Below are 13,189 nucleotides of genomic sequence, written 5' to 3'. Positions count from 1 at the left end.
TAGAGGAAAGGATTGCAAAGATGATTCTGGATAGGAGCGAAAGCAGTAGGGGAGTTGTTATGGGGGACTATAACTTTCCAAATATTGACTGGAGACGCTATAGTTCGAGTACTTTAGATGGGTCCGTTTTTGTCCAATGTGTGCAGGAGGGTTTCCTGACACAGTATGTAGATAGGCCAATGAGAGGCGAGGCCATATTGGATTTGGTACTGGGTAATGAACCAGGACAGGTGTCAGATTTGGAGGTAGGTGCGCACTTTGGTGATAGTGACCACAATTCGATTAAGTTTACTTCAGTGATGGAAAGGGATAGGTATATACCGCAGGGCAAGAGTTATATCTGGGGGAAAGGCAATTATGATGCGATGAAGCAAGATTTAGGATGCATTGGATGGAGAGGAAAACTGCAGGGGAAGGGCACAATGGAAATGTGGAGCTTGTTCAAGGAACAGCTACTGCATGTCCTTGATAAGTATGTACCTGTCAGGCAGGGAGGAAGTGGTCGAGCAAGGGAACCGTGGTTTACTAAAGCAGTCGAAACACTTGTCAAGAGGAAGAAGGAGGCTTTTGTAAAGATGAGACCTGAAGGTTCAGTTAGGGCACTCGAGAGTTAAAAGTTAGCTAGGAAAGACCTAAAGAGAGAGCTAAGAAGAACTAGGAGGGGACATGAGAAGTGGTCGTGCCTCAAACCTTATTGAGTTCTTTGAGAAGGTGACCAAGCAAGTGGATGAGGGTAAAGCAGTTGATGTGGTGTATATGGATTTCAGTAAAGCGTTTGATAAGGTTCCCCATGGTAGGCTACTGCAGAAAATACGGAGGCATGGGATTCAGGGTGATTTAGCAGTTTGGATCAGAAATTGGCTAGCTGGAAGAAGACAAAGGGTGGTGGTTGATGGGCAATGTTCAGACTGGAGTCCAGTTACTAGTGGTGTACCACAAGGATCTGTTTTGGGGCCACTGCTGTTTGTCATTTTTATGAATGACCTGGAGGAGGGCGTAGAAGGATGGGTGAGTATATTTGCAGATGACACTAAAGTCGGTGGAGTTGTGGACAGTGCGGAAGGATGTTACAAGTTACAGAGGGACATAGATAAGCTGCAGCGCTGGGCTGAGAGGTGGCAAATGGAGTTTAATGCAGAAAAGTGTGAGGTGATTCATTTTGGAAGGAATAACAGGAAGACAGAGTACTGGGCTAATGGTAAGGTTCTTGGCAGTGTGGATGAGCAGAGAGATCTCGGTGTCCATGTACATAGATCCCTGAAAGTTGCCACCCAGGTTGAGAGGGTTGTTAAGAAGACATACGGTGTGTTAGCTTTTATTGGTAGAGGGATTGAGTTTCGGAGCCATGAGGTCATGTTGCAGCTGTACAAACCCTGGTGTGGCCGCATTTGGAGTATTGCGTGCAATTCTGGTCGTCGCATTATAGGAATGATGTGGAAGCATTGGAAAGGGTGCAGAGGAGATTTACCAGAATGTTGCCTGGTATGGAGGGAAGATCTTATGAGGAAGGCTGAGGGACTGGAGGCTGTTTTTGTTAGAGAGAAGGTTAAGAGGTGACTTAATTGAGGCATACAAGATGATCAGAGGAGTGGATAGGGTGGACAGTGAGAGCCTTTTTCCTCGGATGGTGATGTCTAGCACGAGGGGACATAGCTTTAAATTGAGGGGAGATAGATATAGGACAGATGTCAGAGGTAGGTTCTTTACTCCGAGAGTAGTAAGGGCGTGGAATGCCCTGCCTGCAACAGTAGTGGACTCGCCAACACTAAGGGCATTCAAATGGTCATTGGATAGACATATGGACGATAAGGGAATAGTGTAGATGGGCTTTGGAGTAGTTTCACAGGTCGGCGCAACATTGAGGCCGAAGGGCCTGTACTGCGCTGTAATGTTCTATGTTCTAAAACGTATTATCATCTGGGAAAATTAGGAGTAATTATCCAAACAACTGTTCAAAGAATTTATGTTGGCAAGTGGACCTGTGTGAACGTTAGGTTATAACAGGAATAACACTTCACTGTCAAACATTCAGTAGTCAGATGATCTCTTGATCCTTACTGCCATAGTTTGTAAATCTACACTGGCTACTTGGGTGATTTGCCGGAAGGGAGTGAATTGTGAAATTGGATTCCAATATAAATCAATCTTCAAGAGAAATTAAAACCCAAAGATTTCTGTCAGAATGTTTCCAGAAACTCGGTTGCAGGTATCAGAGAGAACTTTGCAAATCAAAATATTTGTAAACAATTGCAATGCTTTAAACTTTATTTTAAAGAAAATGTGAACAATGAACTGTGTTGTGCGTTACATGTTCTATCTGTGCTTTGTTTTCAAGGTTGCTCGAAGGAATTCTTCAAAGTTGCTTCTGCTGAAGTTTTGGCTACAATTGAGACATCAGTGCCTTTTAGTATACGGGAACAGATACCTACAAGAAAGGCCCATTTCTTAACTCTGGAAGGACTTGTTAACACAGAAAGATTGTGTTTTTAAGGGGGTGAAACTGACACAAGATCAGCAACATGTCAATCACCAACACCCCAACTAGTAACGACGCATGCCTGAGCATTGTGCATAGCTTGATGTGTCATCGGCAAGGTGGAGAAAGTGAAACTTTTGCGAAAAGAGCTATTGAAAGTTTGGTGAAAAAGCTGAAGGAGAAAAAGGACGAGCTTGATTCACTGATCACAGCTATAACAACAAATGGAGCTCACCCCAGCAAGTGTGTCACAATACAGAGGACGCTAGATGGCAGACTCCAGGTAAGTGTCAAGTGGAGAACTGATTTAACAATAACAATTTGCACTTGTATAGCAACTTTTAATGTAGAAAAATATCCTAAGCAAGCCTCACAGACATGTAATAAAATTAAAAATTACGCACCAAACAACAAAAACTATTGATTTGTGATATCAGGGGAAATGGTGACATAGTAGTAGTCACTGTACCAGTAACCCAAAAACACTGGGGACATGAGTTCAAATTCCACTTTGTCAGCTGGTGGAATTTGAATTCAATTAAAAATCTGGAATATAAAGATAGTCTTAGTAATGGTGACTGGAAAACTATCATTGATTGTCTCAAAAAATCTGATCAGTTGTCCTATGGGGAAGAAAATATGCCATCTTTAACTAAATGTGATTCCAGACTCTCGGTAATGTGATTGAATTATAGCTGCCCTCTGAAATACCGAGCAAAATCACTCAGTTCAACAGCAATTAGGGATGGGCAACAAATGCTGGCCTTGCCAGTGGTGCCCATATCCCATGAAAGAACATCCACCTTGAAATCCTAACTGGATGACATTCCTTAATTTAAAAAAAAAAAAATTCAAAATACCCAATTCATTTTTTTCCAATTAAGGGGCAATTTAGCGTGGCCTATCCACCTACCCTGCACATCTTTGGTTTGTGGGGGTGAGACAAATGCAGACATGGGAGAATGTGCAAACTCCACACGGACAGTGACCCCCGGCCCGGATTGAACCAGGGTCCTCGGTGCCGTGATGCAGCAGTGCTAACCACTGCACCGACATGCCACCCTGAAATTCCTCAATTTCTGCCAAATATGTGTTCTTCAGATCTCATTTGTTTTCTTCATAAAATATTTATATTATAGATTTTTATTTCATGATGAATTCTGTTTTGATTCAGCTTCATTAATTAAGCAGATCTTGCCTCTGATATTACTGAAAGATCGGCCTTTTCTTTCCTTTCCAGAGAGGCTAGTTGAATCATGATTGATTATGTTCAGAATGATTGATTATGTTCAGAATGTTTATCCATATTAAGTTACCAGAGTTCAAAAAAAGAACACACATTTATTGCTTCCCCACTACTGGTGCTTTTGAGCAGGCCTGTGGAGGCCCAATATTTTGAATCTCACAAGCAGCTCACCAGGCATAAGGTGTTGGGCCCTGGTAAATGTTGTTTTGTAGAATTGCTGATGAGTGGCATACTTCTTGTGACAGGTGTAACAATTCTGACGTCAATGCATGCCCAGTAGAAATGTTCTCTCGCCAGCAAAATAAGGTATGCTACTTCCTCACATTGCCATATTACACACACATGCCTTGTATACTCGCTTTACCTGATTATTGTTTTTGTAACCACCTCCTCTCATTCACGCTATTTATTGTCCTTTCTAACTTAGTGGCATTTGGAACCTTGTATATAGAGCTCTGACGGCCAAATCATTCATACATATGGTGAAGACTGAGGCTGTAGCACAGATATCTGGGAAGCACCACTTGTTGAAGAACAGAGATTTCACATCTCAACAATCAGAATATCCTCTGCGCTCTCTCTCTCTCTCTCTCTCCCTCCCTCCTGCCTTCTTACCAGTTTCCGCTTCATGTCACAATGTTACCCATATGCTTACATTTTTGCACTTTTTCTACTAGATCTCTTGTGTGAAACCTTACTAAGTGCCTTTATAAAACATATTGGCCGGAATTCTCTGGTCCACCGGCAGTGCAACCCCGCGGTGGGTTTCCTGGCGGCGTGAGGTAGCATCAGTGGGAATTCGGGTTGAAAGCAGCAGGACCAGATAATCCCACCAAGAACAAACGGAAGCCGCCGAGAAACACACAGCTGGGAGACCGGAGAATCCCGCCTATTGTGTTTATACTATATATCTGATAAGTAGCTTTGAGGAAGGAAGATAATATTACATCATTTAAAATATGATGAGGTTCAGATAATTATTTGAAGTTTGGGATCTGAACAGAATCTGTTTATTTCACGGTTCTGCTTTATTAAGGGCACCTATAATTTGATTCATTCTAAAAGTGAAACTCTAAGCTATTTTAAGATTTTTCAAGAAATAGTTCTTACCTGACCTGTGAAGAGCAGTGAACGAGTGGTGTTATGATCTGGCAGATGTTACTTGGCGTGCAAATTAAATCCCAAAGATAAGCTTAACCTACACATCGCAATTCTTTTTTTCTCTTTTTCTATTTTGATGACAAGAAGATCCATTTATGAATTCAGAAGCCACAAATTCCATTAACACTGCTGAGATTTTCAACATTAAATTAAAACATTTATTAACAAAAGAACACTTAAACACACAAGATTACATTTACACAGTTAATTATCACCACAGAACATTTCCCCCAAAATACTTCCTACTTGGTTAGACTCACAGATAAACATCTCTGGCAATAATCCCTTATGTTCAACTATAAAAAATCCAGTAATATTACCACAAGACAAACCCACTGTCACTGTAGGAAGGCATGTCACAGGACTTCACACTCTATCCCACTCTGCTGTGGATATTAAAAAGAATTTACAAAACCCTGCTTTCTGAAAAAGAACATAAGATATAAGAGCAGAATTAGATCATTTGGGAGCATCAATTCTGCTCTGCTATTTGACCATGACTGGTAGGTTTCTCATCCCCATTCTTCTGCCTTCACCCCGTAACCCCTGATCCCCATATTAATCAAGAACCTATCTATCCCTGTCTTAAAGACAGTCTATGCCTTGGTCTCCACAACCTTCTGCAACAATTTGTTCCACAGATTCACCATCTGGCTGAAGAAATTCCTTCCCATTTCAGCTTTAACGGATCGTCTCTTTAGTCTGAGGCTGTGCCCTTGGGTTCTCGTCTCCTACTAGTGGAAGCATCTTCTCCACATCCACTCTATCTAGGCCTCTCTCAGTATTCTGTATGTTTCAATGTGATACCCCTTCATCATTCTAAACACCTATCAAGTACAGAACTGGACACTTTTCTGGGTTGGTTGGAAAACTGTCTCACTTTGCCTCTTCCCTGGTAGTTTCCAGCAGAGTAGCACCCCAGGAGGTCTTGCATAGCCACTGACAAATACAGCTCCCAACCTTGAGTATTCTTTTTCCTCTTTCACGTTTGAGTCCATTGTTCTTGGCCCTTCTTTGAGACTTGACCTTCCCAGAATATAAAATCTTAAATTTTTTTCCTATTGCCCTCACTTTCGGGTCAAATAAAATGCAATAACCTGGCCTTATTTATGACCCGTTGCAAGATGTAAGCCTTTTTACATCCCTTTGAAATTTAACAACTGAAGACAACAAACCTTCTTTCTCTGCTCATGCAAAACGTTTACTCGTGGTGTATTTACGTATGGAAAATTCAACTTTGTCACATTTATCTCAAGTGTCTGCCTTTCACACCCTGACTTCTTTGATGTTCTCAACCTTGTAGGCAATCAGACCCTAGATTAATTAAATAATGCACGGTGGCACAGTGGTTAGCACCAATGCCTCACAGTGCTAGGAACCCGGTTTCAATTCCAACCTTGGGTGACTGCGTAGAGTTTGCCCGTTCTCCCTGTATCTGCGTGGGTTTCCTCCGGGTGATCCAGTTTCCTCCCACAGTCCAAAGACGGCCCGGTTAGGTGGATTGGCCATGCTAAATTACCCCTTAGTGTCCAAAGGTTAGGTGGTGTTGTGGGGATAGGGCAGGGAAGTGGGCATAGGTAGGGTGCACTTTCAGAGAGTCGCTGCAGACTCGATGGGCCGAATAGCTTCCCTTTGCACTGTAGGGATTCTCTGATTCTCTGAATGTTCATGCACGCGTGCGCGCGCGCACACGCACACAATTAAAAATAATATCTTTTGTTGCAGTGGTCCTTAGTAAACTTATAGTTTAGCATTTGTGATTTTAATTAATTAGCAAAACACTTGGGCAACAGTGGATAGTTGATAGGGACAAATATCAATTTCTTACTCATTCTCAAATTTTACTGTAACTTAGCACCTGTTAAAGCTTTCACAGTGTGCGGAATCTTAGTAAGGTTTGGTTTGGATGTTAAGTGGTCAGATGTACAACATCATGAGATTTTTCACAGCCCAATTTTGATGGCACTTCCTCAGGAAAGGTCAAGAGAAACCTTTCCCTTATGAAGAAATGTTTGACTCCTGTTTACTCCTACTAAAGGGTAGGGAAGGAAGGTGATTTAGTAAATCAAGAATTATAGATCTTTGTTAAGAATGAATTGGGGTAGGAGACGACTGAGCCTGGGTGCCAAATCCTGCAATAAGTTTATTCTTCAGCATATAGGTTTTTTCTCTGGTCTATTTTTAGTGTGTTTTTCTATTATGAGAGCTTTGTCACTCCCCTTTTTAAAAATTAAACTCTGACGTTTCCATTGTACAGATGCATGACTAATACTTCTGTTCTATTGGTCTGCCTCCTCATCTTTTTGATATCCAATCTCAAAATGACTCAAAACTCTCAGCCTTCCATCTGTGGTTTTCTTAGTACCTTTGGATAAGTATAATTTTTCTTAATTTGAGCATCTTAGCCCAAAGAGAAGGACGTTGTTATTCTGACTTGATTTGAGTGACTCACAGGTTGAGTTCAAATCTCACCATGCAGACTTGTGAAATGAACTTGAATCGCTAATATTCATCAATAAGAAAAAAACAGTAGCATATCTATCAGGTCTGGCCTTTAAGTGACCTCAGTCTCTCACTTGACTTTGTGGTTTATACTTCATGCTTTCTGAATTGGACTAGCAAAGCCTCTCCCTAGTTGTTATTAAAATAAGTCAGTAAGGACTTCCGGTTGCGGCGATGCGGCGCTATGCCGCACATTTCGGCAGCTCCCGCTAGAATGGACTTTTGGGCTTACCGGAGGAGCCCCAACGGAACATTTTTGATCGAATCCCGTGTGGGAAGGTGAAGTAAGGTCCCCCTTCCATCGTGTATGGAGGGGACTAGAAGTGGAGGGACAAAAAAAGAAGCTTTGGAGCAGCGGCAGAAACGAGGGGGAGAAAACAAGATGGCGGAGAGCGGAGATCAAGCAGCATGGGGGCCGGACCAGCAGGAGTTTCTCAGGCGCTGCGTGGAGGAGCTTAAAAAGGAGGTGCTGGCACCAATGCTGTTGGCGACCTAGAAGGCCCAGGCGGTAGAGCTCCGAGAGGTGAAGGAAAAAAACAATGAGAACGAGGACGAGATCTTGGGCCTGGCGGTGAAGATGGAGGCGCACGAGGCGCTGCACAAACGGTGGGCCGAGAGATTCGAAGTCCTGGAGAACAGGTCGTGGAGGAAGAACCTCCGGATCCTAGGTCTCCCCGAAGGAGTGAGGGGGCTGATGCTGGGGCGTATGTGAGCACGATACTCCATTCGCTGATGGGTGCGGAGGCCTCTCCGAGCCCCCTGGAGCTAGAAGGGGCTCACCGGGTCCTGGCGAGGAGACCCAAGGCTGGTGAGCCGCCAAGGGCGATAGTGGCGAGGTTCCATCGTTTCGCGGACAGAGAGAGTGACCTGAGAAGGGCCAAGAAGGAGCGAAGCAGTAGATGGGAGAATGCGGTGATCCGAGTTTATCAGGACTGGAGCGCGGAGGTGGCAAAAAGGAGAGCTGGCTTCAATCGGGCCAAGGCGGTGCTGCATAATAAAAGGGTGAGATTCGGAATGCTGTAGCCAGCGCGACTGTGTGTCACGTCCCTGGACCGACACCACTATTTCAAAACTCCAGAAGAGGCTTGGACCTTTATCCAAACAGAAAAATTGGACTCGAACTGAGGGGCTGTGGTAGTGGGGGAGATGTTGACTGTATACAGGGTTGTAAATATGGGTAAAGAATGTTTCACGGGTGGAACGATGAATGGGGATGGGGGAAGAGTTTTTGATGGGGGGACAGTGAGGAATGTGGGCGTCGGTACTGGAGGGAGGTGAGACTCGGGGATGGGGGAATTGGGATAAGGCCGCAACAGGAGCTGCGCCACGGGGCGGGGCTGGCTTGGAAAAGCGCGGGCTTTTTCCCGCGCTAGGGAGAGGGGGGAGGGAGGAGCGCAAGGATGAGGAGGGATTTCCACATGGGGGGGGGGGTCAGCAGGAGTCAGCTGACTTACGGAATTATTATGGGCGGAGCAAAAGAGCTAGATTTGGATCTGGTGGGGAGTGGGGGGGGGACAATAGGGTTGCTGCTGCAATGGCCGAGGGGGAACTGAAAATGGAAGAGGTGGTCGAGGCGGGGGTTTCCCGCCTGGGGGACTGGAGGGTGCGGGAGACGCGGGCACGGGACTGGCCTAAAATAGGAGTTGGCTCGTCGGCAGGGGTGGGGGGGATAGCCCCCGAATATGGCTGATCACGTGGAATGTGAGAGGCCTAAATGGGCCGATTAAGAGGGCCCGAGCGTTCGCGCACTTAAAGGGACTGAAGGCAGACGTGGTCATGCTTCAGGAGACACATCTGAAGGTGGCAGATCAGGTCAGGTTAAGAAAGGGATGGGTAGGACAGGTGTTCCATTCGGGGCTGGATGCGAAGAATAGAGGGGTGGCAATACTGGTGGGGAAGCTGGAGGCCGGTATGTGATGGTGAGTGGTAGGTTGCAGGGGACGGGGGTGGTATTGGTGAATGTATACGCCCCGACTGGGACGACGCTGGATTCATGAACATATGTTGGGGCATATCCCGGACTTGGAGGTAAGAAGCTTGATAATGGGAGGGGGGGGGGGGGGCTTCAACACGGTGCTGGATCCAGCGCTGGATCGCTCCAGATCCAGGACCGGAAAGAGGCCGGCTGCGGCCAAGGTGCTCAGGGGGTTTATGGACCAGATGGGGGGAGATTTGCCAGGCCTTTGGCCAGAGAATTCTCTTTTTTCTCCCATGTACACAAGGCCTACTCCCGGATAGATTTTTTTGTTCTGGGCAGGGCATTGATCTCGAAAATAGAGGGAACGGAGTATTCGGCCATAACCATTTCAGACCACGCCCTGCACTGGGTGGAATTAGAGCTAGGGGATGAGAGAGACCAACGCCCACTGTGGCGGTTGGATGTGGGACTGTTGGCAGACGAGGAAGTGTGCGGGAGGGTGCAGGGTTTCTGGAGGCCAACGACAACGGGGAGGTGCAGGTGGGAGTAGTATGGGAGGCGCTGAAGGCGGTGGTCAGGGGAGAGTTAATCTCCATCAGGGATCATAGGGAGAAGAGAGAGGGTAGGGAAAGGGAGAGGTTAGTGGGGGAGATTTTAAGAGTGGACAGGTGATATGCAGAGGCCCTTGATGAGGGACTACTCGGAGAGGCGAAGTCTCCAGACCGAGTTCGACCTGTTGACCACAGGGAAGGCAGAGACACAGTGGAGAAAGGCACAGGGGGCAATGTACGAATATGGGGAGAAGGCGAGCCGGATGCTGGCACATCAGCTCCGTAAAAGGATGGCAGCGAGGGAAATAGGTGGAGTCAAGGATGGACGGGGAACTACGGTGCGGAGTGCGGTGAAAGTGAATGAGGCATTCAAGGCCTTCTACGAGGAGCTGTATAGGTCCCAGCCCCCAGGGGGAAAAGAGGGGATGCAACGATTCTTGGACCAACTGAGGTTCCCTACGGTGGAGGAGCAGGAGGTGGCTGGTTTGGGGGCGCCAATTGGGGTAGAGGAGCTGGTTACAGGACTGGGGAGCATGCAGGCAGGGAAGGCCCCGGGACCGGATGGGTTCCCGGTGGAGTTCTATAGAAAGTATGTAGACCTGTTAGCCCCGTTGCTGGTAAGGACTTTCAATGAGGCAAGGGAGGGGGGGACCCTGCCCCCGACAATTTCGGAGGTGACGATCTCTTTGATCCTGAAGCGGGATGAGGACCCGCTGCAATGTGGGTTGTATAGGCCGATCTCGCTCCTCAACGTAGATGCCAAGTTGCTGGCAAAAGTGTTAGCTACGAGGATTGAGGACTGTGTCCCGGGGGTGATTCACGAGGACCAGACTGGGTTTGTAAAGGGCAGGCAGCTAAATACCAATGTGTGGAGGCTGCTGCATGTGATTATGATGCCATCGGTGGAGGGGAGGCGGAGATAGTGGCAGCCATGGACGCGAAGAAGGCCTTTGACTGGGTAGAGTGGGAGTATCTCTGGGAAGTGTTGAAGAGGTTTGGGTTCGGGGGAGGGTTTATTAGTTGGGTTAAGCGCCTGTATAAAGCCCCGGTGGCGAGTGTGGTCACGAACCGGCGGAGGTCGGAGTATTTCCGACTGTACCGAGGGACGAGGCAGGGGTGCCCCCTGTCCCCCCTGCTGTTTGCACTAGCAATTGAACCTTTGGCCATGGCGTTAAGGGAGTCTGGGAAATGGAGGAGGGTGGTCCGGGGGGGAGAGGAGCATCGAGTATCGCTGTACGCAGACGACCTGTTGCTGTATGTGGCGGATCCAGTGGAGGGGATGGTTGAGGTCATGCAGACCCTAAGGGAGTTTGGAGACTTCTCGGGCTATAAGCTTAATGTGGGAAAGAGCGAGCTCTTTGTGGTGCATCCGGGGGATCAGGGAAGAGGGATAGACGACCTACCGCTGAGGGGGGCGGAAAGGAGCTTTCGATACTTGGGGATCCAGGTAGCTAGGAGCTGGGGGGCACTGCACAAACTTAATTTGACGCGGCTGGTGGAATAGATGGAGGAGGACTTCAAAAGGTGGGACATGTTGCCACTCTTGCTAGCGGGTAGGGTACAGTCGATTAAAATGGTGGTCCTCCCGAGGTTTCTTTTTGTATTCCAATGCCTCCCAATTGTGATTACCAAGGCCTTCTTTAAGAGGGTAAGCAGGAGCATTATGGGATTTGTGTGGGCGAGTAAGACCCCGAGGGTAAGGAGGGGGTGTCTGGAGCGTAGCAGAGATAGAGGAGGGCTGGCGTTGCCGAATCTGAGTGCCTACTATTGGGCAGCCAATGTGGCGATGATCCGTAAGTGGGTGATGGAGGGAGAGGGGGCGGCATGGAAGAGATTGGAGATGGCGTCCTGCAAAGGAACGAGCCGGGGGGCACTGGTGACGGCACCTCTGCCGCGCTCGCCAACAAGGGTATACCACGAGCCCGGTGGTGGCGGCAACGCTAAAGATCTGGGGGCAGTGGAGACAACACAGGGGTGCGATGGGAGCCTCTGTGGTCCCCGATCAGAGATAACCACCGGTTTGTCCCAGGAAGGATGGACGGGGGGTTTCAGAGCTGGCATCGGGCAGTGATTAGAAGAATGGGGGACCTGTTCATCGATGGGACGTTTGCGAGCTTAGGGGCACTGGAGGAGAAATTTGGACTACCCCCGGGAAATGCCTTCAAGTACATGCAAGTGAGGGCGTTTGTGAGGCGGCAGGTGAGGGAATTCCCGCTGCTCCCGGCACGGGATTCAAGACGGGGTGATTTCGGGCGTATGGGTCGGAGAGGGCAAGATGTCGGCGATATACCATGAGATGAAAGAAGAGGGGGAGGCTCTGGTAGAGGAGCTGAAGGGTAAATGGGAAGAGTAGCTTGGGGAGGAGATTGAGGAGGGTCTATGGGCTGATGCCCTAAGTAGGGTTAATTCCTCTTCCTCGTGTGCCAGGCTTAGCCTGATACAATTTAAGGTTGTTCACAGAGCGCACATGACGGGGGCGAGGCTGAGTAGATTCTTTGGGGTGGAGGGCAGATGTGGGAGGTGCTCAGGAAGGCCGACGAACCATGTCCATATGTTTTGGTCATGCCCGGCACTGGATGGGTTCTGGAGGGGAGTTGCGAGAACCGTATCTAAGGTGGTGAAAGTCCGGGTCAAGTCAAGTTGGGGGCTAGCACTATTTGGAGTAGTGGACGAGCCGGGAGTGCAGGAGGCGAAAGAGGCCGGCATTCTGGACTTTGCGTCCCTGGTAGCCCGGCGAAGGATCTTGTTAATGTGGAAGGATGCGAAGCCCCCCAGTGTGGAAGCCTGGATAAATGATATGGCAGGGTTTCTTAAGTTGGAAAGGATAAAGTTTGCCTTGAGAGGGTCTGTGCAGGGGTTCTCCAGGCGGTGGCAACCGTTCCTAGACCATCTCGCGGAGCGTTAGACGGAGTTCGGTCGACAGCAGCAGCAGTCTGTGGGGGGGGGGGGGGGGGGGGGGGAGGGGGGGGGAGGGGAGGAGGAAAGAGGGACGGATAGGGAAGGGGGGGTTCTTTGGGGGGGCATCTGAGCAAGGAGATACATAAACGATCCGGAAAACTGATGTGTACGGGAGGAATCCAATGTACAAAGCTCTGTATCATATTGATTTGCCATGTTTATGTCTTGCTATGCGAGTTTTTTCTTCTTTTTTGTAACGGGGGTAGGGGGGGGGGGGTTTGTTTATATGGTTGAAAATTCTGTTAAAAATTCTTAATAAACATATTTTTTTTAAAAAGTCAGTAAAGGTTGCCTTGCTGGCAGCCCACACCCTGCAAACGGATATTAAAGAAAGATCCCCTGCCTGTACTTTTCACTGTACTGAACATGATACTCAT

The 13,189-nt window shown here is 47.8% G+C and overlaps 1 protein-coding gene across 2 annotated transcripts in view; it reads left to right on the top strand.

The window, feature by feature from the left end:
- The window catches only part of LOC140409179 (mothers against decapentaplegic homolog 4), a 140,809-nt gene that overhangs the window by 34,098 nt on the left and 93,522 nt on the right, over window positions 1-13,189 (top strand). Inside the window, exons 1-2 of one of the 2 annotated variants that reach the window (XM_072497414.1) lie at window positions 2,589-2,759; window positions 3,968-4,028. In XM_072497414.1, the coding sequence (XP_072353515.1) occupies window positions 2,746-2,759; window positions 3,968-4,028 (75 nt within the window). In that variant the 5' untranslated portion in view covers window positions 2,589-2,745. Of the gene's footprint in view, window positions 1-2,335; window positions 2,760-3,967; window positions 4,029-13,189 lie in introns of those variants that run through there. The other variant, XM_072497413.1, reaches the window with a different exon arrangement.

This window comes from Scyliorhinus torazame, chromosome 3 (genome assembly GCF_047496885.1).
Source record: "Scyliorhinus torazame isolate Kashiwa2021f chromosome 3, sScyTor2.1, whole genome shotgun sequence".
Lineage (NCBI taxonomy): Eukaryota > Metazoa > Chordata > Chondrichthyes > Carcharhiniformes > Scyliorhinidae > Scyliorhinus > Scyliorhinus torazame.
This window is presented reverse-complemented; position numbering and strand designations above follow the sequence as displayed.